We start from the raw sequence: 24,962 nt of genomic DNA, 5'->3' as shown, positions 1-24,962 counted from the left end.
TGCTCCCCCTGTCCTCATTGTCAACTCTGATCACATGATCCTCACGTTTTCACTCTGCAGCTCCATAATAAAACAAATCTGACCAGTTCAAATTCATAAACTGGGATCGTATTTTAAAGTTTTCTACATGCTGAGAACTTTTTTGAAATATTACAGCAACATTACAGCTGTACTGCCACATCTCAACTTTTCACTCAGGGAGTCCCAGGCTTTAGATGCAGATGTCTTCAAGGAGAGAAAGAGTTGTTCCTGTGGTGTTTTATTTTGTATTGAGTGTTTTATTTGTTAACTTCCGGTTTCCGGAGCTGGTTGCGGGCTTGTAACTTTCCTGTGTTTCTCCTGAGGCATTCACCCTGCCCCCCTGGTGCTGTGGAGAGTCACACCTGCAGCGAATCACTGATTGACTCACGCTACTTAAGACCGGCTGCAGCTCTCTACAGCGCCTGAGTCTTGTCTACCTTACCACACGGTAAACGTCAGCTCCGGGCTCCTTCTCCAGATCCCCCAGAGAAGTTTCTAGTGCTCTTTTGATGATTTATTCAAGTAATCTCCAGTGTTTGAACTATTTGTGCTTACCTCTAACGTGCCTCTCCTCCTTCTTCCAGTGCCCTCCTGCTCAGATCACCACAGCCAGCTCCAACACACTCTCACTCCCTCTTGGACTCTTGGAATCCCCCCTCCCCTCTTCACTTACCTGCACAATAAACTGTTTAAACTGTCATCCTTTAAAGCCTAAAACAAACCATTCTTGCCTTCAGAGAGGATGTTTTCCTCTTGAGTTTATAAAACATTACAACCTTGCCTTTAGAGATAGTGTCATTCTCTACAATTTATAAAACATTCCATCCTTTCCTTTACAGACAGTGTCATCCTCTACAATTTATAAAACATTCCATCCTTGCCTTTACAGACAGTGTCATCCTCTACAATTTATAAAACATTCCATCCTTGCCTTTACAGATGATGCCATCTTTAAAAGTCTTTAAAAGATTCCAACCTTGCCTTTACAGATGGTGTCATCCTCTACATCATCCTCCTTTAAAGATGATGTTTTCCTTAAAAGCTATAAAACATTCGATCCTTGCCTTTATGGATGTGTCATCCTCTAAAATGTATAAAACATTCCAACCTTGCCTTTAAGATGATGTCAGCCTTTACAGATTATAAGACATTTTATCCTTGCCTTTTAAGTTGATGTCATCATTTATAGTTGATGAAACATTCCATCGTTGCCTTTGAAGCTTATGTCAGGCCTTACAGATTATCAAACATTCAATCCTTGCCTTTCAAGTTAATGTCATGATCTATAGTTTATAAACCATTCCGTTCTTGCCTTTAAAGATGATGTTATCATTTAAAGCTTATAAAACATTTCATCCTTGCCTTCACAGATGGTGTCATCCCCTTCAGTTTATAAAACATTCCAACCTTGCCCTTTAAGGAATATACCATTCTTTTACACTCATAAAATATTCCATCCTTGCCTTTAAAGATGATGCCAGCCTTTAAAGATTATAAAACATGTCCATCATGCTTTAGTCTCACTTCCTGTAAAGACTTCATGTATGATATCAATAAACCCACACTGCAATCAGAGCCATGAGTGTCTGGGGGAAGACGACACTGCAGAAAGAGACTCTTGGTTATAATCGCCGTTAATCCTCCACCCATCAGATGGATTCAGGTTGAACTTGTAATTCCTTGTTTGCTGTCATGGCAACCAGCAGATTATAAGATCATCTGACTCCTGAACATCAGCACCTTCCCACTGACACATCTGGTTATGGATATGTTTAGAATGGAGGTAAATTATTAAACATAAGGAAATGAGAGTGGAAACCTCTTATTTCTGTGTTTTAAAACACCTCTCTGCTTTCTTTGTTCACCTGTGTAGCTCAGTGGGTAAACTCAGAGATCATTTATGCATAAACACGTCTACTTTGTACTTTTTCCACTCATCTCTAATTCTCTAAACTCGTGGTTCCAAACTTTTTTCCATTGAGCCCCCACCCATCCCCTTGTATCTAAGAAAACTTGAGCCCCCCCGGGACCAACACAAAAAAAGTGAAACTTTGTGTCCATAATTAACATAAACTGTAATTTTTTTTTCTACATCCTAAAAAAGCCCTAAACACAAATTCTTTTACCCAGCAGCCATTGCATGGATTATTTTTTTTAGGTGTTATGTGTTTATATGTGCAAATCTAATTTTAACTACCAAGGCAGACAGATGATACAATCTTTCATAGGCAAAGGATGGAATGTTTATAGTCCTTATAGGATGATGTCATCTTTCATATGCAAATGATGGAATGTTTATAGTCTTGGAAGGATGACATCATCTTTCATGGGCAAAAGATAGAAAGTTTTATAGTTTTGAAAGGATGAGAACGTTCTTCATAGGCAAATAATGGAATATTTATACTCCTTATAGGATGAAATCATGTTTCATACACAAAAGATGGAATGGTTTTAGTCTTGAAAGGATGACATCATCTTTCAGAGGCAAAGGATGGAATGTTTATAGTCTTGATAGGATGACAACATCTTTTATAGGCAAAGCAAGGAATGTTTATAGTTCTTATGGATGGCGTCATCTTTCATTGGCAATGGATGGAATGTTTATAGTTCTTATGGATGGCGTCATCTTTCATAGGCAAAGGATGGAATGTTTAGGCATCATCTTTCATAGGCTAAGGATGGAATGTTTATAGTTCTTATGGATGGCGTCATCTTTCATAGGCAAAGGATGGAATGTTTAGGCGTCATCTTTAATAGGCTAAGGATGGAATGTTTATAGTTCTTATGGATGGCGTCATCTTTCATAGGCAAAGGATGGAATGTTTATAGTTCTTATGGATGGCGTCATCTTTCATAGGCAAAGGATGGAATGTTTATAGTCCTTATAGGATGACGTCATCTTTCATTGGCAACGGAGGGAATGGTTTTAGTCTTGAAAGGATGACATCACCCTTCATAGGCAAAGGATGGAATGTTTAGGCGTCATCTTTCATAGGCTAAGGATGGAATGTTTATAGTTCTTATGGATGGCGTCATCTTTCATAGGCAAAGGATGGAATGTTTATAGTTCTTATGGATGGCGTCATCTTTCATAGGCAAAGGATGGAATGTTTATAGTCCTTATAGGATGACGTCATCTTTCATTGGCAACGGAGGGAATGGTTTTAGTCTTGAAAGGATGACATCACCTTTCATAGGCAAAGGATTGAATGGTTTTAGTCTTGAAAGGATGACATCATCTTTCATAGGCAAAGGATGGAATGTTTATAGTCCTTATAGGATGACATCATTTTTCATACACAAAGGATGGAATGTGCATAGTTCTAATAGGATGACATCAACCTTTAAAACAAAGGATAGAGTATTCATAGTCTTGAAAAGATTAAATCATCTTTCATTGGCAAAGGATGGACTGTTTATAGTCCTTATAGGATGATGCCATCTTTTATTGGCAAAGACTGGAATGTTCATAGTCCTTATAGGATGGAATGTTTATAGTCTTGAAAGGATGACATCATCTTTTATTGGCAAAGGATGGACAGTTTATAGTCCTTATAGGATGATGTCATCTTTCATACACAAAGGATGGAATGTTTAAAGTTCTTATAGGATGTAGTCATCTTTCATACACAAAGGATGGTATGTTTAAAGTTCTTATAGGATGACATCATCTTTCATAGGCAAAGGATGGAATGTTTATAGTCCTTATTTGATGACATCATCTTGCATAGGCAAAGGATGGAATGTTTATAGTCCTCATAGGATGGCGTCATCTTTCATTGGCAAAGGATGGAATGATTATAGTCCTTATAGGATGACGTCATCATTCATACACAAAGGATGGAATGTTCATAGTCCTTATAGGATGACGTCATCTTTCATACACAAAGGACTGAATGCATATAGTCCTTATAGGATGATGTCATCTTTCACACACAAAGGATGGAATGTTTAAAGTTCTTATAGGATGACATCATCTTTCATACACAAAGGGTGGAATGTTTATAGTCCTTATAGGATGACGTCATCTTTCATACACAAAGGATGGAATGTTTAAAGTTCTTATAGGATGACATCATCTTTCATACACAAAGGGTGGAATGTTTATAGTCCTTATAGGATGACGTCATCTTTCATACACAAAGGACTGAATGCATATAGTCCTTAAAGGATGATATCATCTTTCTTACACAAAGGATGGAATGTTAAAAGTGGTCATAGGATGTCATCATCCTTAAAAGCAAAGGATAGAATGTTCATAGTCTTGAAAAGATGAAATCATCCTTCATTGGCAAAGGATGGAATGGTTTTAGTCTTAAGAGGATGGGGAAATATTGCTGGTATATCTGTGATGATATGATTATAGAGAGAGAGGAAATGCTGGTAAGACTGGAACGATATCTTAATTCAAGATGAAGGTTCTAGAGTTTGCTCCTGTTAAAGATTTTTTTCCTCTGTTTTTTATTTCTGTTTTTGTTCTGTTGATGATTTAAACACACATTAAATCTGACACTACATAAAGACTTATTAACCATCAAAATCTCTGTTGCTGTTATCCTTTGATTTGAAGAAAAATCCATCATCCCCCACCTCTATCATCTAGAAAAGAAGTCCTTTGGGTGTGTTTCTTATATAAGCTGGAGACATCATGCCATTAAAATGTCATCTAGAGCAGTGGCTTCCAAGCTTCCTTTGAGCCCCTCCCTACTTGTATCTAAGAAAACCCAAGGCCCCCTGGACCAACACGGCCAAATTTGAGATATATTTTAATTATTTTTTGTGTAAATTCAAACAAAGTAGCCCTAAACACAAATCATTCTGCCCAACAATCAGTGTATGAATTATTTATAAGTGTTATACCTTGATTTCTGTTGGTATGTGCAAATCTAATCTGCACATATTAGAGCTGACAGAGCCTCGTGCCCCCTGAGATCTCTGGTGCCCCCCTAAGAGGGTCCACGACCCCAGATTTGGGATCAAGGACCTAGAGGGTTAAAATCCTGAAAGTATTGAAACATTTGGTAGTTTTGATCGGTTTTTATCAGGGCTTTAAAAATTGGAGCTATATTTACAAATAACATTTTTGAATGTGTTTTAAGGGGCAAATTCCTGTCCTTAATGGCTTTATCAGTAAAAATAGAAGTGATATGGGAGATTTCAATGATGGATCAATATATGGAAGGCTGTTCAAGGATTTCGCTCTCTACCCTCTTCTCCAAATTATAGACACTTCCTTAGACTTACTGAACTAAACATGAACTCCTCTGAGCTTCTTTACTACGGCCAAACTCTGAAAAAAGACATCAGTCTGATTGTAGTTCCCAGTGTTTTAAACACTTTAACCCTAACCCTTTACATAGGATCATAGCTTGTGAAGAAGACTTGACAGTTACCATGGAGCCATCAGGAAAATGTTTCCCTACTTCAGATCTGATTTAATACCTAGCAGAGTAGAGTGGGCCCCCTACTGGTCACTTGAGAGAAATGCTTCAAAAACAGCATGACATTGAGCTGTGTCCACTTCTAATAAAGTTCATGGAGAGCATGTTTTAGGGTTGTTTTAGACTTTATAGCAACAGGATTTTGCACATGCAGCATCACTGAAAACTATACAAACAATTCTGGCAGACATGAAGGGAATATGATGAATGCTAAAACCATTTAAACAGGATTTTTAGTGACATAAACACAGTATGAAGAAAATAAACGACGAAGAGAGGGAGATTCATGAACCCTCACTGAGTCTATCTCTGCTTCAAAGACTCTGATTGGATATTAATCCCTATTGATGCATGGTCTAAGTGGGGTCACCTAAATGTGGATTTTTATACATGGAAGGGTTTCAATGAAATCCTAAAACCAGTCTTTTATGTACCATCACCTGTTACTGGTTTTTGATTCGGTTTCCTGCCTGGCTCTCTCTCTTGCTGTGTAACTTTCAGACTGTCACCATTACTGATCGTTTCTGTGAAAGTTCAGATTGACAGGAATTTATCAGACTTTACCTTCTGAGAGCCTACGCTGACTGGAAGTGTGGAGACGACAAGGACCACCAGACCTGGCCAACAAACAGCCACTACTGCTCACAAACATAAAAATGGACTGTAAACAGCTGCTGCAGAAAACCTGATCAAAAATGAGTGTTTTTTGTCTTTGTTTGGAAAGGAGAGGACAGTGGGTGGCGTGGGGAAACTGAGTAGGACAGGAGCCACGGGTTAGACTCAGACCCATGCTGCCCGTAAGGCTGACTTCCTTAAATAGGGGTGTGCCCTGACCACTAGGCTGCCTGAGCCCTGCTGGATGTAAAGTCACATACTAGGAACAGAGTGGCATGTAATAAATAGAAGCTCCTACCTCAGAGAGTCGGTCTGTGTCTTCGTCTGTTTGAGCCGATGGAGGAGGGGATATGGACGAGGATGGAGGAGCTCCATTTTTAACTTTCCTCTCTGACGGACTCTGGGACCGTCCTGTAGAAATATCTGAGAGAGGAATGAATACACATCCTTGATCCTTGATCCTTGATCTGTGATCTGTGATCCATCTCAGTGTCTAATGCAGAAAAAAAACTCCTTTTTTCTTTAAAGAACAGAAACGTTAAAATAGCTGACATAGGATGAATGATTATTGATGCTAATAACACCATCTACAGATGAGAAGTCTGCTTCAGCATCATGTTTAAAGGAAAAGCCCAACACACTCCCCTGTCCGTCTTCACTCACCTGCAGCAGCTGGTCCTGGACTCTGGTTCTGGGGGACTCTGCTGTGTTTGGGACTTTCTTGGACGCCGTGTGCCGGACTCTGACCGGTCGACCTCAGGGTTCCTGGCTCAGACGTGGCTATGCTACGGGGTTTCCCTCTCTCTGACGGGCTCAGACCACAGGAGCTGTGGCTGGGACTCAGGCTGGTGATGTGGTTCTGGTTCTGGTTCTGGTTGTGGTTGAGAGCCTGGACCACGTTGTGCTGCAGCATGGAGAGACAGCCGCCGAGGCAGCTGAGCGTGGCTGCAGAGGAGGCCTTGAAGAGGATCAGGTCCTGTAGTGAAGGAGGAAGACAGGGAGAAAGATCTTTACTGTGACCGACAGAAAGGTTAGAGTGTCTTTAAATTACAGAATAATTTCGATTACAACGTGAATTATTGATATTGGCTAAGAATATTCTGTAAATATCTGCATATCAGCAAAAATCCATGATGGTGCATCCTTATAAAACTGTTCATCAGGAGAAAATACCAATGACCACCACAGATCATTGCTTGTGGCACCCCCTAGGGGTCAGTGTTGGCTCTCTGAACTCTTAATGATGCACAGTAGGTGACGTGTGTAGTATTAAAGCTTGTTTTGTTTGCTGATGACACTTTTTTTGTTCTGTAATAACGGAAAAGTTTTACTGGAGGAGATCAGCACAGAATTAAGGAACTTAAAAATATGTTTTTTTAAGGAATAAATGATCATTAAACATGACAAAAACAACAATGAAGCTATTCAGGAACTCCAGAATAAACACAGGTAAACATTCAAACAGGTGGAGTTCAAATTTAAAGAGTTTTTGAAAATAAATGGGGTTACTATGAAGAAAAACTTTGCATTTTTAAATCAGGCCAAACAGGTTGTAGATAAAACCCCCTCTCATTCTGTACTCGTCACTGGTTTCACCCTACATGAGGTACTGCAGCGGTCTGTGGTTATAACTAGAATCAAAATACATCCACTAGTTATCCTTTAGAGCACTGGTTCTCAACCTTGGGGTCGGGACCCCATCTGGATTTGCAAGACACTTAGATGGGGTCACCATGTGCCTTAAAACACATTAAGAATATTTTTTAAAGGATTTTTTTCCCATTAAAATTTTGTTACTATTATTTGACACTTTTGTTTTTACCAATTTCTGCACAATTTGGAACAATTTTTGCCTTTCTTTGACCCACTTTTGCCACTTTTCCCTTTACACCAATTTTGCCACATTTGAATTATTTTCCATTACTTTTCCCCACCAATTGTTGCCAATTTTAACAAACTTTAGCCACTCTAAACCCTTTTTTTTGTCTGTTTTAAACCCTTTCCATTGCTTCTGCCTGCTTTTGCCACTTCTGTTGTTGCCTCTGTTGACCCATTATTGACACTATTAACCCTTTTTACCACTTTTTAACAGCTTAACCCATTTCTTTAAATTTCTGCCCATCTTTCTGCCTCAGTTCGCCCATTTTTGCCAATTCAAACCAATTTTCCCACTTCTAAATTCGATTTCATTGCATTTTCCACCCATTTATGCCACTTTTAACCATTTCTACCACTTTTTCATCACTTTTTACCACTTCTTTTGACCATTGAACCAATTTTTCACCATTATTTGCTTATTTTTTGCCACTTTTATCTAATCCTTGCCATTTCTAACCCATTTCTGCTACTTTATTATTTTTCACCACCTTTTCCTCACCCTTTTGTTGCCATTTTAACCAATTTTAATTCTGTTTTTAAGAAAAGGGATTTACATTTGTAAAATGGCTTTATACTACGGCACAAATGAATACTAAGAACAGATATTAGTTGCTTTGATAAGAGTGGTTATTATTCAGGTGAAATATAGAATATGCTTATCACTGCTTGACTTCACAATGAACCGTGGCTTTGCTGCTCTTTTGTTGGTCTAACCTTTTCAACCAGAAATTGTCAACCTCACTTCACCAGAGATTTAATATGAACAAAACCTGATGATAAACTGATAAATAAATGCTGATAAATGATTTTGACATTAAAAAGAATAAAATAAAAAGATAAGTTTAAAGGCTCAAAATCTGAGAAAAGTACATTTATCAGTCCAAAAAGGTCAAAACATGAAATTGAAAATAATGTTTTTAAAAGGCAAATATATTAGAAAGAAAGTCAAAATCATGAAATTAAAAGTCAAAATATATTCAAATTTTCAAATTGAGTCTAAAAGGTCAGACTATATGAAGTCAAAGTTAGGAGTTGAAATTATGAGATGAAATACAAAATAGTTTAAAAGGTCAAAATATGACTTAAGAATTAAACTTATGAATCCAAATGTTTAAAATGTTATATAAGAAGTCAAAATTGTGAGTTCAAATGCTAAAAGTATGAAATAAAAAGTCAATCCTTAGTTTGAGTCCTAATTGTGAGGTGCAAAATTGAAAACGTGAAATTAAAATAAATTAATTTCTTTTCCCACATTCCTGAATTTTTTTCTAATTATTTTCACTCATTTTTTCAGATTGTATGACTTAACAAGGATTTCCTAAATCATCAAGGATAAGTTTACATTTTTATACTTAGTATACTTATACTAATATACTATATTTTAGACCTCAGACTGATGGACCAGTTACAACAGAAATATGATAAAATCTTGTGGGCCGGATTTGACTGTTCCACGGGCCGGATTTGGACCCCGGGCCTTGAGTTTGACACCCCTGTTCTAGTGAGTCGATGCCAATGTCTGTGAATTAACAGGTTTAAGTAAGCTCTCTGTGTCTCTGATGAATGAACCGAGTCAGCTTTTTAATTTGAACGACAGCAGAGTCACGACCTTTGACCCTCATCACTCAGCCACATCACTGCTTCCGCCAAACATCATATAAATCAGAGTTTAACCGGTTCACTATAATTAGAGAGAGATGTGGCAGTAAAATATCTTTGCACCAATCAGAGCACTTCTAAGTTTGATTATTTGATGAAGCAAAACAACTGAATGAAAAAGAGGCCGTTCTTATTACTCTGCACAGTCAGATGATCCGGATCACTGAGATGATCCGGATCTTTCCATCCCCACTCAGCAAAATCACCAGTGTTAAATGTCACTGAGTGTTAAATCTAGAGAAGTGTGTTCATGTCTCTGCTCTTTAACTTTTAATATGTTGAATTTTTAAAACTAAATCAGAGTTTTTCTAACGCACAAGCATCATCAGTGTTGATTTAACTCATGTTTTCAGGACTTAGTGTTGTAGTTTTACACATTTAAGAGTCATTATAACAGATATGGTGTTATTTTCTTTCACTTTGGTTGGATATTTTTTTTACTTTTCATACTTTATGTAGTGTCAAATGCATTGAATGACAAAGTAAAGTGTCTAACTCCAATGATGAAGCAAAGAGACAGACAAAAAGCAGTAATTTACCATGATGTTAAATCTGCACCCCCAACTCAGTGGATAACTTCACTCATGGTGCAGAAGACAAATGACAACAATCCACAGAAACATGAGCAGCAGTGATCGCCGTACCAGAGGACACATCTAAAACACATCTAACAAGGGCATGATGGGAAAACGCTGTCCCCCAGGTTTGAAATGGCAGTGGGTAGATCAGTTTACTCTTTATAGAGCTGAGCTACTCCAACACTGAAGACCATTTTTCTAAGAGTGAAGTTAAAAACAACTCAGGAATGTTTAACCCTGAGATATCAACGCTCCAGTTTTTAAAAATCTCCCAGAGCAGTTTCTGAAATCTTCTAGAGCACACCAGTTTAGAAAAAAGTGTTTCAGAGTCTCCATTTACAGTCATTAATCCTCCTTTATCTTCAACACCTTACAGATATAGACCATAATGCAATGCAACGTTAAGCGCCACCTACTGCTCGACCTACAGGCTCTTAATACTTTACTGCAGTGAATGAAAATCTGCATAAATCTACACGCTCTTTTACCGAATCTCTGAGAATATTTTGTGATAAATTTAGATTTAAATCTTCTGCAGCCTCTAAATTTACTTTAAAAGCTGTGGTTTTATTCATTTAGAGAATTGAAAGGATAAATAACAGATTAATGCTGCAGGTCCTTGGTTATTAAGCTTATTTCCTCTTACAGTTGCAAGAAAAAGTATGTGAACCCTTTGGGATTTCTTGGATTTCTGCATAAATTGGTCATAAAATGTGTTCTGATCTTCATCTAAGTCACAACAATAGACAAACACAGTCTGCTTAAACTAATACTGCACAAAAAATGATGTGTTTTCATGTTTTTATTGAACAAAACATGTAAACATTCACACTGCAGGGTGGAAAAAGTATGGATTTCAGTGTAAAACAAGATGTAAGCATGTAAATCCTTCTGTAATGACCGTGCTTGTTTTGTCCCGTCTCTTTGTTCAACACGTTTTTCTATTTAGGATCCACATATCAACATTTTTAAGAGTGTTCTTTTGTCTTCATGGTTTAATGGTAGCCAAGAATACTGATTAACCAACATTTATGAAATAAATAAAGTTTTCTTTTTAGTTTGGGTTGTGATTTCTCTTAAGGAGGAGGTGGTGTGTCCTGATGCCTGACCAGCTGAGAATCACTGATTTAGAGGATTAAAAGGATGAATAACAGGTTAATGCTGCAGGTCCTTAATTATTGAGGATTAACAGGATAAATTGACGCTGTGGTCATTAAGCTTATTTCCCGTCATTGATTGTATATGTGGCGTTACCTCATCCAGACCAGACAGCGGCCCTCTTCTGGACGGCAGAGACTCCACAGAGTTCACCAGAGACTTCTGCTGACCTTCAGCCGGACTCATCGCCTGAACACAGACAAACGCCATTAAGAACCAGAGTCACGTTTATTTTTAGCAGTTTTAGATGTTATCTTTGCTAGCACTCATTTGAGTTGGCCCTCATTACCTAGTAAAATTATAGTAATAGTGGTAATTATCTAGGTTTTTTCCAGAATAAGACGGTAATTACATAGTAATAAACTGGTATTTTACCAGGTAATAACCAGGTAATATTGAGGAAGTATTTATCCAGTAACAATGCATCAAATATAAAGTTATTCTTCATAATAACGTGATAATTCTCTGTAATTAGATGTTTACCCAGAAATGTCTTAGAAATAGGAATATGAATTAAAATAAAGTGAGACTTTCTTTAATAATTATCAAGTAATTTTTAAGATTAGGGTTAAATTCAGAGTAAAATATCAGCTGATTACCAGAGAACTGCTTCAGTATTAGGAAATACGTGATAATTAATATGCTGAGTTAATACTTGATGAATATAATTTAGTTATTACATGGTGAAATGCAGCTTACTACTATGTAACTATTGCCTTATTATTATCAAATTATGAGTTAGTAACAGTGTTTACTAAACACTCCTCGGTAATGCAGGCCCACTACAGTCGTGTTACCGTCACTTTCAGCTGCAGCTCCACAACAGTAAAGAGCAAATTAACATGAAAATACCATTAAAGCACAGATAAATGTGAGGCTGAACATAAAGGGTTAAAGGGAGAGCTTTCTGAAGCAAAAATGATCCCAGATTGAAAAAATGGGTGGAAAAAAAGGCAAGAATAAAAGAGAACATGGTGGTAAAGTGGGTTACAAGCCCCCCACCCCCCAGCAAAAATGGGTATTAAGTGGCAAAAAGTGGCAAAAATAAGTTAGAAAATAGGGAAAAAAAATGGGCATAATGTGGCAAAAGGTGCAAAAAGCTGCAAAAATCAGCAAAAAAGAGCCATACAGAGGCAAAAATACAATCAGATAGAAAAAGAAGTTAGAAAAAAGCAGAAATGAGTGTGGAAGGTGATGGACAAGAAGTAAAAGACATGGGCATAATATGGCAAGAAAAGGTAAAACAGTGGCAAAAATAGTAAAAAAAAAAAAAAAAGGCAGCCAAAAATATGATGAAAATGGCAGAACTGGTCAACAAGTGGTTAAACTGGTGAAAAGTGGCAAAAGAGCTGCAGAAAAGTAACCCAACATGTGTTTCACACATCCATCTGGTAAACCTCTCAGGAAAATGATGGAATGTTTTAAAGACATCAATGATGACATCATGTCAAAAGCAAGGATGGAACATTTTAAAGACATAAAAGATGATGAAAATGGCAAAGGCAAGGATGACGTGTTTTAAAAACATAAAGGACAAGATCATTTTTAAAGGCATGGATGGAATGTTTTATAGACATTAAGGATGACATCATCTTTAAAGGCAAGAATGGAATGTTTTGAAAACATAAAGGATGAAATCATTTTTAAAGGCATGGATGGAATGTTTTATAGACATTAAGAATGACATCGTCTTTAAAGGCAAGGATGGAATGTTTTGAAAACATAAAGGATGAAATCATTTTTAACGGCATGGATGGAATGTTTTATAGACATTAAGAATGACATCGTCTTTAAAGGCAAGGATGGAATGTCAGTGAAGTGTAGGACGCCTGCCATTTTCCCATGTTTTGTTTGTTGGTCTGATGTTTTATTTGATGAAAGGCTGTGTTAGTTTTACTCCAGATGGAACGGAACCCGAACCTGACACGCCTGATGGATTTGTATCACACACCCATCTGGTAACACTCTCATAGACGGCGTTTGGGAAAGGGCAGAGGCTTTGAAAGAAAACTTGGAGTGTGATCAGAACAAAACGCATTACGTAGCCGTGACAGAGGTGTGCATGCACAGCTACCGAGGAATAATGCGAACCATGGTGATTGTAGACATGTAAGTACTCGACTTTTGTCATTTTTGAAAAGAAAACAACTCACTGCTGTTCTTTGTTCTTCTTTTAACAAAGAAATGTGGTCAAGTTCTGATAAAACTGGCGCTTTAGCAGCATCCACACTAATGTCCTCTGCCATACTTGCACCAGCCTCTTGTTGCTGCTTGTTTACATCATGACTCTGCTGCGCCTGAAAGTACTGCCCCCATTGCTGATTGGTCCAGTCACTTTCTAACCGGGCCCAGATGGATCAGACGGGAACTTTGCAAGATGGAATTGCCAGTGAGAAACATGGAAACAGGCGTATGCATCTGCTTTGCAAGGTTAGCAGAAAAGGTGCTCTAAAGCAAAGCAGCAAAAGGTGATAAAACCGCAAGGATAGCAAAACAGTGGCGAACAAGGCATTAAAGGGTGAAAAATGGATTTCAAGTGGCAAAACAGAGGCAAAGAAAAGGCCTAAAGTGGCAAAAATAGGTATAATGTACCATAACAGCAGCAAATCAGGGCATAAAAGGTTAACAAACAGCAGAAATGGGTAATAGGTGGAAAAAAAGAAGATGCAAATGTTGGAACTGTGTTTTAAAGGAGCTAAAAAGTTGCACCAACACCTAATTCTAACATTAAACCCAGTCAAGGCTTCACACACTTTTCAGCTCCAGACCTTTACCTGGATCTGGACCCTTACCTGGGTCTGGAGCCAGATAAGGATCTTGTCAGCGTGTAGCTGCCTTAAAGCTGTGAAACAACACATTAGCAGGATAACGGGTTGTTAAAAGCAGAAACTTCCTGTCCATGGTCGTCATTCTCTGAAAACATCTAGACTTTAGACCGATCCTCAGTCTTTGGACTTTCTTCATCGACCGTCTCCTCCTCTGCTGTTTATCGGATTATATCTGGTGTAAATATCAGAGAAGTGCTCGCTCAGACTCACGGCAGGTTTAGTTTCTTCACTAATGGACCCTCCCTACATCTCCATCCCTGCATGTTTCAGACTTTGTTCTGCTTATTCAGCCTGTTTCTCTCCTCTGGGCTCAGACATCTGAGCTGTCAGCGATGTGAGGAAGAGCTTCCTGTCGTCTCGGCCTCCTTGGAGGCTCCACGCTGACTTCAGAGTTTTAAATATAAAGGAGAGGGGACAAGGAGAGCAGGAGATGATTATAATCATAGCTGTTATAAAGAGTTTACCTCTCCTGACTCCATCAGCAATAAAAGTCAGCTCTAAGATTACACACCAAAGTTTGATCATGTACAGCACTGTCGAAAATATTCTTCCACTTCCTGATTTCTTATTTTTTCATATTTGACACATTTCAGTGTTTCAGATCATCAAACAAAATTAAGAAATTAATTTATAATATTTAATATATTATTATTAAATTCATAAAATAACTTAAGACACAGATAACTTGAGTAAATACAGAAGTCAGTTTTTAAAGGTTGATTTCACATATTAAGGGGAATAAAACCATCCAAACCAACCTGGCTCTATATGAAGAAGTCATTGACTCCTCTTGTTAAATCATGAATTAACTGTAATTGACCACAATTTTATTAGAGCTGAGTTCAGTTTGACTCTCCAGACCTCAACAATAGTAAAAGACGCTGGGCAACAATGGCATCATGAGACAGCTGCAAAGCCAAAAACCACCGCTGACAAAAAAACAACACAAAGGCTCATCTCACATTTGTGCCCGAAGCCAGATAAAGTTCCCACCAGTCGGCATTCCGATGGTTGAGAAAAATGGATACAAAGTCGTTTTCTTCAAAATGATCATTCTTCGTTTTTTCTCATTTTATGCAAGTCCGACATTTAAACTACTCATTTGATGAAAAGAGTAACACAAATGTGATATTTAAAAGCATTAATTTTGTGTTTTAAAATGCCCTCTTTTCGTAGTTTCTGCAGGGAGATTGAGGGGAGGGGAAAGCGAAACTGCTGGGTGATAATTGGCCACTCAGCCTGCCATTATTCCCAGTTTCACCCATTGAGATGGACAATAACAAACACCGCATGGCTCAAACGTAGCTACAGCTGTTTCTAGTTATCACCTTTATCAACAAGCCTCAAGATGCACCCTGCAGCGAAGAAAAGTAGAAGAGATGATGACAAAGTAGCAAGAATTATCAACAGACTTGGGACAACTTCACGATCACTCGACAGTGAAAGTTTGATGAAGGCGGATTTCCTGTGGGAATATTTTGATGAGTGTCACCAGTCCGATTCAGAAGCTTGGTTTGGGTGGACTTTTTGTAAATGTGGCTCTATTGTTCACGCTCATTACCTGGCCTGCCTGAAGGTAGGAGAAGTCCTGAAACTTTGAACCCAGTTTTCTCAGAACAAACAGAAACTAGAAGTTAACATTCAAATGAGCATATCTTTGTAAAATATGCTCAGATTAGGGTGTGTGATCATTTGAAAGCTTGGAATCTACGCTTTCATAATGTGAAAAAACTCAAAAATGACCTCGGACGACTTGCAGTTGTTTTTACCAGCTTTGGTCACATTTGACTGAAAACATCCTGAAGACTTCTGGGAAAATATTCTGTGGACTGAAGAGACAAAACCTGAACTTTCTGGAGGGTGTGGGTCCCGTTAACCTCGCAAAACAGATGGATACGCCCGTTTCCATGTTTCTCACTGACGAATCCATCTTGCAAAGCTCCTGTCTGAACTGTTTAGAAAGTGACAGGACTCGGGGGGGTTGTGACGTAAACAAGCAGCAACAAGAGGCCTGTGCAATTACAGTGGAAGAGATTAGCATGGATGCTGCTAAAGCACCATGTCTTCATTAAAAGAAGAACAAAGTACAGCAGTGAGTTGTTTTCTTTGAAAAACGACAAAAGTCGTGTACTTACATGTCTACAGTCGCCATGGTTCGTGTTTTTCCTCAGTCTCGGCTACATCACGTGTTTTGTTGCTCTGATTGGCCCGTAGAGATGTGACAGACAGAATGTTCATCCAATCACCCCTCCGAGTTTTTTCAAAGGTTCTGCTCTTTCTCAAACACCGTCTATGAGAGGTTTACCAGATGGGTGTGTGAAACAAATCCATCTGGTGTGTCAGGTTAGGATTCCGTTCCATCCGGAGTAAAACTAACACAGCCTTTCATCAAGGCTGGGCGTCCTACACTTCACCAACATTCCATCCTTGCCTTTAAAGACGATGTCATCTTTAATGTCTATAAAACATTCCATCTATGCCTTTAAAAATAATTTCATCTTTTATGTCTTTAAATGTTCATCCTTGCCTTTGACATGATGTCATCCTTTATGTTTTTAAAACATTCCATCCTTGCCTTTGACATGATTGCATTCTTTGTTTTTAAGACATACCACTATTTTCCTTTAACATTGGTGTCATCCTTTATGTTTTTTAAACATTCCATCCTTGCCTTTGACATGATGTCATTATTTATGTTTTTAAAACATTCCTTCCTGGCCATTGGCGTGCAGGCCAGTCAGCGCTCCCAGCTGTCGTCCCAGTCTAATCAGTACTTCACAAAGTTTGATCTAAATAGTTCATTAGTGCCTCCTGTTAAACATGATTATGACAACATGAGGGAAAACTTTCTCTACCATCGTCTTCCCTGGTGGCTAACGGGCCTCCATTCATTCTTATCTTATCTCATTCATTCTTAGAGATACCGAGCCACAGTCAGGGAGCCACAGAGGGGATGTATGGGCTGCTGTTAGAATAAGAGGAGGGACAGAGTGTTCTGATAGGTCAGCACTGATTATTGATGTAGACCATAGAGATGTCATTTGGTCTCTGAGTGACCAAGGCTTTAATGTGAAGTATAAACAGGGTCAGAGTGGATCTCTCTCTCTCTCTCTCTCTCTCTCTCTGCAGTATTAACAGTGATTATCTCAGTCCTCCAGCAGTGAGAGCACAGACACAGCTTATGAGTAGATTTACTCAGAGAGGATGTGAGAGCGTCATCTGTCTGACACCAGGGGGTTCTCACTCGCTTTCTCTCAGACAAACCGGAGGTTAGACTCGGGGGCGGGGGGTCACGCTGAGTTTAAACACGGTTTAACCATCGACAGAGCTCAGACGACACGACTCAATTTATGATGAAGAGTCTCAACAAGAGCAGAAATACTCAGAAACTCTTCCCAACATCCCAGATCTTCCTATTTAGTTATAACGTGAGATTTGTAGAGCCAGAGATCTGATGGTGTTTGGTATGAGCATGCTCAAAGATAAGGCAGGTAAAACTCCTCTCTTTAAATAATCCTGTTTGTAGTTTATCAGTTAAAGGTGCAGCTGCTGAGATTTTTCTTATTTACATTTCTAGTCTCTCAGTCATTTTCTGATAACACTGGATCTTTCCTCTTGATCTTCTTCTACTCTTACTGTGAACTCCTAACATCAGTGCACCATTCTGTTAATGAATAATAACATTTCTACACGATCACTGGTTTACAGCCAAGACAAACACATTTAGGTTTTTCAGAGCCTCAAAAAGAGCTGTGTGTTGGGTAAGCAAACTAGTCGCCTACTCATTACTGGTGGATGTTGACTCGTCTGTGATTGAAATATTTCTTGGTTGTGGAGCTGAATAGTCACCTGATTGGTTTTTGTCGTCAGAAACTAGTCAATGATGGAAATACTCCTTGTTTTGTCGGTCTGTTCTTTTTTCTTTAGGCAGCAACTAGCGGATGAACAAAATACTTCAAAGGATGTGAAGGCAGTGGTTACCAAAAAGTTGTTTTTGGGTGGTCAGCAGCTATTGGTTGATTGGAATATCCCTTACTCACAAAGTCAGATAGTCACTTTAATTGTTTTGGATGGTCGCCAACTTGTCAGCAACAGAATTACACCTTGGCCACAGAGCCAACTAGTCCCCTGGTCATTTTCAATGACCGTTGTCTAGTCCAGTGGACTAGACCCCCATTGAGGTCACAAGACACTTTGAAGGGGTCTCCAGATGCCCCCCAATAAAACTTTTAAATTACACTGTTGCCACTTTACATCAGTTTTGTCAAATTTTTACCCTTTTCACCATTTTTCCCCACCAATTTTAGCAAATTTTTGCCATCTAACACCTATTTTTGTCAGTTTTAAACTCTTTCCACCACTTTTTTATGCCTGTTTTTGCCACTTCTTAACCAGTTCTTTCCATTTAAGTTTAATATTCCCTCTGTTGACCCATTATTGCCACTATCAATCCCTTTTTACCACTTTTTACACCCAATTTGTCCCAATTTAACTACATTTCACCATTTAATATGCCCAATTTTGGTAGTTTGACCAATTTCTGCCAGTGTCTGCCTATTTTTTCTTTCTCAATTTCTTGCCAGTTTATATCAATGCTTCATCCCATTTCACCAAATTTCCCCCCACTTTAGCCACATTTTATCTCCTTATACCACTATTTATACTATTAACCCATTTCTGCTACTTTTAAAATCTAACTTCACCATCTCTTTTGCCATTTTTTGCCATTATTAACCCATTCTAGCAATTTAAACCATTTCACTTCCTTTTTTTAACAAAAGGGTTTTACATATTTAAGAAGTCTTTTTACTACACAAATGATAAAACTAGAAAAGCACTGGGAGAGTGTAGACCTCCGCCATTAGCCCTATCTCCCAATAGTGAAGAATCCTTTAAAAAATTCCTGGATCCAGACAGTGATCCAGATCACTCTCAAAATCTAATCAGTTCTTCCTTATGCCATTTCTGACATTTCCTGAAAATTTCATGAAAATCCGTCCATAAAGTTTTGAGTTATGTTGCTAACAAACAAACAAACAAACCTACCCGATTACATAACCTCCTTGGTGGAGGTAAAAAGATATTTTTGGCTCTTTGATAAGTGTGGTTATTAGTCAGGTTAAATATGACGTATGGATACCACAGCTTAACTTTACAATGGACCATGATTTTGCCAGCCCCCAGTTTGGCTGGGCTCCAGAAAGCGCTCTCATTTATCCTCCATTATGGGCGGTCTTGTCTGCACATGATTATTCTAGATTGTGCATGTCTGTTCAACCACCATCAGGTTCAGCGGGGGTCCCTGGTCTCTGGCACCATTATTTTGGGGGTTGCAGGCTGAAAAGGTTGAGAACCACTGATCTAGTTGAGGGTTAAAAACAAAAGAATAACGAAGTAAAAATCTAGTATATGGCTGACCACAAATAACTGGGAAGCTGATTGAAACGCCAGACTGAACTGTGTGTTTTGGCAGAGTGATTGGTGTTTGGGCTGTGTAATTGTGCCGTCCCTAATGTCTGTGGGTTGAGAATTGAAGGACCCCTAAAGTAGGAAACGGCTAACCTGACACACCAGATCGACTGAATACATTACACACTCATCTGGGAAAGCTCCTATAGAAAGTGCTCAGGAAGGGCACGACTTACAAGAAAATCTTCAGAAGGTGGTTGGAGGAACGTTCTGTCCGTCACATTCATGTCAAGCTATCAGAGCGACTAAAGACGTAGCGTACCACGGCTGCCTTAGCTTGTTAATGGCAGAACTAAGCTTAAAATTGATGCCAAGGCCGCTCTGGAGACATACAAGAACAACTTCTGCGCTTTCAGTGTGACTCTTTGCGCCTGTTATAAAAAGAAATGTGGTCTCCCCCGATTAACTTTCTTTCTACATCTACATCTACATCTAAGCTAATGGCGACAGCCCCCAGATACACCAGAAAACAGTAACAATTGCAAACCCATGCTGAAACGGGTCTGTAGAAGATTGAAAAGATCTTTTCTGTCAGGGAAAGCTTTCAGTGTTGCCCTAAGTGCTTGTTTTGAAAATAAATGTTGTCTATTTCTGACCAAACTGCTGCTATGGCTAAGTCCGAGCTAATCACGCCACTAGCAGCCATCGTATACAAGCATTCAGACAAGAAGTTAACCCTTTCCCCGTAACTATCACACAGTCATGCTGGAGCAGGTCAGCAGAAGACCGAAAACACCCTTCACAACATGAAAAGCTTTTATGGTTGTTTTAATTCTTTACTTCATGGTCCAGTTCTAGCAGAACAGACACAATGCTAAAGCTGTATCAGAGGTCATCACTGTAGTGAAGGCAGCCATTACTGATGGCCTTCAGTACAACTAAGCCCGCCCGTAGAACATCTCTGTATGTACGGCTCTGAAAGTAGAGTCAGTCAGACACATACAGACCCACGTCAGCAGTCAGCCAAAAAGTAAGTCAGCCCTTACACTAAAGCCCATACTTGTCTGAGTTTAAGCTTTTATAATAATGACATGAATGATAGTAGCTTTGATTCATGCAGCACCTTCCACAGGACCCAGGGACATCAGGACAGGTTCTGTGCCCCGTTAAGACCCCAATTTCTCCATCCTGAACTTTATAATGTTGGCACACTTCGGTGACCCCTGAGAAGGCCACACATTACAGTCTTAAGCCCAAATCTAGGCCACGTTTGTCCCCCTGGCCATCAGCGCCAAGTCACAATTCACAAACAATTATACGACCAATGTTCCTCTAGTGTGGTGTGTCTGGATAATCATTTTAATGATCCCTATCCCTCCAGAACCCGATGTTAGGTGCTTTTACAGCTCACAGGCATGAACACGTCTATCCCTTCATCTCATCCTGGATTCTATTTTGAGTATTTTCCTTCTTTTTCTAGTTTTTGTTGTAAGTAACTCACCAGGACAGCTGGAGATTTCAATCAACCTTCATGTTTGTTTTTCTCCTAAGGTCACGTTTGATTCTTGCAGTTTCTGTGAGATTTCATGTCTGTGGAACCTCCACTGTGAAATCATCACCATAACAGCAGCCGTGGTCTGATGGTCCAGCTGAATCAGAGGTATCTAATGTTAAAAATCAGCTCAAACCGTCCTCATGTCTGCAGTCGACCACATAGTTAAAATCATTTTAGATTTAAGAATCATCTAAAGAGTGGCCGGCCTGCAGATAAAGAGCACAGGGACAAAGCCCTGATACTGGGACAGGGTCTTTCTCTGGGTCTTGGAGATCTCCTCTGAGGAGGTCAAAGGTCAAGTCAGCAGAGAGGAGAGAAAGATGAGCTGAATTGGCAGCTTTCTTCATGAGCTCAGTCTATTTTTCTGCTTTTTCAGTCTAAAAACTTTGACATTAAACTAAAGAAGTGCATACTTAAACCTGAACAGTTCAGAGTGTCAGAGCCTTTGGTTTTACTGTGTGTTATCAGAGCTCCTGATGCTCAGAACTCCAGCAGAAACTGTTCTATTCAGATCAATGCACTTTAAAAACAGATATGATACAGGTTTAAAGTCCCTGTAAAGTCAAATCCAAACTGTGTCTCAGATAATGTTGTAATAATATTGCTATAAACATGAAAACACTGAGATCAATGTGTGACTGAATTTTGGATTTAGACTGTGAGAAAGTCTTTTACCTCTTTTCTGGCTGGGTTTAACCCACTCCCTGACGCTACAATGATATATAATCAGTTCGTCTCGGTCCAGTCTGTTGTTAGCTGATGTCACCGTCTTTATTGAAAGTTAACAGCCAGCTACATGCTGTGTTTTTAATCACTGTGAGGTAAATTTCTCAAATCTATCAGCCACGCCAGTGTACGGGTCATTAAAGTATCATAGCTGAGAGATTTGTGCCAGAAAACAGTAAATTTAACCCCAAACTTCTGTCTCTGGTACAGAGCTACGCAGCTGCGCTCTGATCAGAAGCATTTTTTTATAATCTGAGAAGATCGTATTTCTCCTGAGTGGGCGTGGCTTCAGTTCATTCAACAGACACGCCCACACCATCCTAGAGCAGACACTGCCTGATTTTACATGATTTCAAAGATTAATCTTGTAAACTTAGAGATGGTTTTCATGATTGAAATTCAGCTTAATGGTTCATAACACAGCGGCGTGCCATACAAAAAAGCTAAATAAAGATTTATTCTCACTTCACAGGGACTTTAAAGCTCTGATTTATGATTGAAGAAGCCAAACAGAGATCTCATAAAGCCTCTCACTCATGGGGACTCAAACATGGTGGATTATTATTCCAGAATTTAGAGTTTAAGGTCACCAGATATACACTCAGTGACCACTTTATTAGGTACACTCAGGGCCCCCATAAGGGGGATAAAGTGGAGAGCTTTCATGGAGGTCAAAAAAATCATGGCCAATCATAAAGTGAAGCTTAGATAATAACATGACATTTTAGGTGTTGTACAGTATTGCCTTTAACAAAATGTCATCCCTGTTTCCTAAAACAGAATTACCTTTTATGCTAACAGTGTGGGTAAGCACGCTGATGTAAACAAACAGGTAAGAGTCAGACAAGTCCGACTTTAGAGCCAAGACATGATGTTAACTCATGTCAGAATGCCAGAAAGTAAAGTAGAAGAAACTAAGATGATTTCAGTGGAAAACAAGGGAATAATTATAAAACAAAAAAAAAAAAAAGGAAGGAAATTTCAAAAAGGTTTAAAAGCAGCAAAAATTGGTTAAGGTGGCAAAAGAAGAAGCAAAGTTGGGCAAAAGTGTCAAAACTAAGGTTTAAAGTGGCAAAAATGGGCAAATAAGGGGGGAAATGGCAAAGTTGGGTGTGAAGTAGCAAAAAGGAGTGGGTGAGAAGTGCCAGAAATGTGGCAAAATTGGTGAGAAGTGACAAAAAAGGGATCAAAGTAGCAAAAAGAAGTGGCAAAAATGTGCCAAAGTGGTAAAGTTTGGCAGATGCTGAAAAATGGGTCAACAGTGATTAATAGAGTTGGCAAAATGGGTGACAGGTGGCAAAAAATGGTAAAGATGGTCAAAAAGGAGCAAAAAAAACAAGTTTAAAGTTGCAAAAATGGGTTAACAATGGTTTAAAACAATAAACAATGGGTGAAAAGTTCTGAAACATTTTAAAAAGTAGCACGGTTAAATAATTCCAACAACCCAATGTTAGCCTGACGTACTTTCCCCTCCAAAATGATAAAAATGTTATCAAGGATGCTAGCACCAATGCTACAGATCCACCACACTCACTGATATCACCAATAACTCACGTTTGGGGAGGCCCATTCTCTGGGTTTATCAGGGGCCAGGCCAACTCTGTGGGCAGGCCTTGGTTTACCTGCTAATTTATGCTATCAGCCAATCACATGGCAGCAGTGAATGCATTTAGGCTTACAGACAGAACATGTTTGATAAACCACCTTTCTTCCCTGCATAGTGGCAGCACATCGTCTTCATCATACCTGAATGCACTGGCTGCTGCCATGTGATTGGCTGATATATCTGCATTGATGAGCAGGTGTACCTAATAAACTGGTCACTGAGTTCATGATGCATGGTTCCTAAAGCAGGCTGTCGATGGTCTTCTGGTCATTCTTTGTGTCTGTAGAGTTGAACACTTGTCTGTGGAGGATTCTAGAAGAATCCTTCGTCTCTCTGAGGCTTGTTTAAAGTCTGAGCTGCTGCTGATGAGAGGAAGAGTTCAGCCTGCTGACAGACAGGAAGTGAGCTGTGATCACACTGAGTCTTGTTTTAGCTCTGTTAAAGTGAGACGATGACTCAGCCTCCTCTGAGAGCCCAACATGTGAGAGAAGAACCGCCACCGCCTCCGACATCCTCACCGAGCACGTCTGTGTGGACGATACAAACTTCAGTCTGTGTCTCGGTAAACAAGACCAGCTGATCAGTGATTGGGTGGTTTTATAACCTGAGATAGAGCACACTGATGGTCAGATATCTAAGTGTAGTGATGTCGTTATAAACCTGTCAGTGTCTTAACAAAGAGATTTAGATCAGCTAATTTATATTTAAACACACCGAGGACAAAAGAGTAGCACTGCAAAAAAGACTGATCCACAGAGTACACGCGAGAAAGAAACCCACGCTAACTGCACACAAAATGCACATAAACTGATCTATCGAGCAAGCTGGGATCTGTCCCCTGTAAAAGAGGGAATATCAAAATTGGTGCAAAATTGCTCCACTCATGCAAATCATCTTCATAACAGACAGCACCTACTCCACAAAAGCCAGCGCTGATACAGGCAGTAAAATAGTGCAATTTAACACCAGATGAAACCAGGTATTAAAGTGGAATTGATTCTCTCTCCACCTCTCTCCCTCTCACTTCTCCTCTTTCCACCTGAGTCAGTCGTTGCTGTGTCTCCTGAGTTAATCTCTATCAGCAACATTGCACTGTTGAACCAGTAGGACCCTTTGTGGTTTACTTGCAGTGGTGGGCAACTGATGGGGGCACATGCAGCTCTCCACCCCATCCAGTGTGTCCCTCAAGATTATTTGATATATCTGGTAATTGTTCTGCATCCTGAACACAAAGTCAGACACGTTCCTGGCTAGTTTTGGGCACTGCAAGGGTTGCCCTTGTCTTGGATTCTGTTTGTAATTTTCATGGACAGGGGTGGACGGTTTTCGGTTCCTCAGAATTCCGGGCCCTTAGAATTCCATCCCTGCTTTTTACAGATGTGGTTCTGTTGGCCTCCTCAGCTGAGGACCTTCAGCAAGCATTGGGTGTGTGTGTGAAGCAGTCGGGTTGAGAGTCAGCACCTCCAAATCTGACACCATGGTTCTCTG

General features: G+C 39.3%; 1 protein-coding gene across 1 annotated transcript in view; it reads right to left on the bottom strand.

Annotated features, from left to right (window-relative positions):
• Positions 1–24,962, bottom strand: part of LOC121513471 (oxysterol-binding protein-related protein 10-like) — a 61,450-nt gene that overhangs the window by 20,038 nt on the left and 16,450 nt on the right. The window contains exons 4-6 of the mRNA XM_041793242.1: positions 11,447–11,539; positions 6,741–7,053; positions 6,376–6,500 (exon numbers count right to left, since the gene is read on the bottom strand). Of these exons, the coding sequence (XP_041649176.1) occupies positions 6,376–6,500; positions 6,741–7,053; positions 11,447–11,539 (531 nt within the window). The remainder of the gene's footprint in view (positions 1–6,375; positions 6,501–6,740; positions 7,054–11,446; positions 11,540–24,962) is intronic.

This window comes from Cheilinus undulatus, linkage group 8, assembly GCF_018320785.1.
Source record: "Cheilinus undulatus linkage group 8, ASM1832078v1, whole genome shotgun sequence".
Lineage (NCBI taxonomy): Eukaryota > Metazoa > Chordata > Actinopteri > Labriformes > Labridae > Cheilinus > Cheilinus undulatus.
This window is presented reverse-complemented; position numbering and strand designations above follow the sequence as displayed.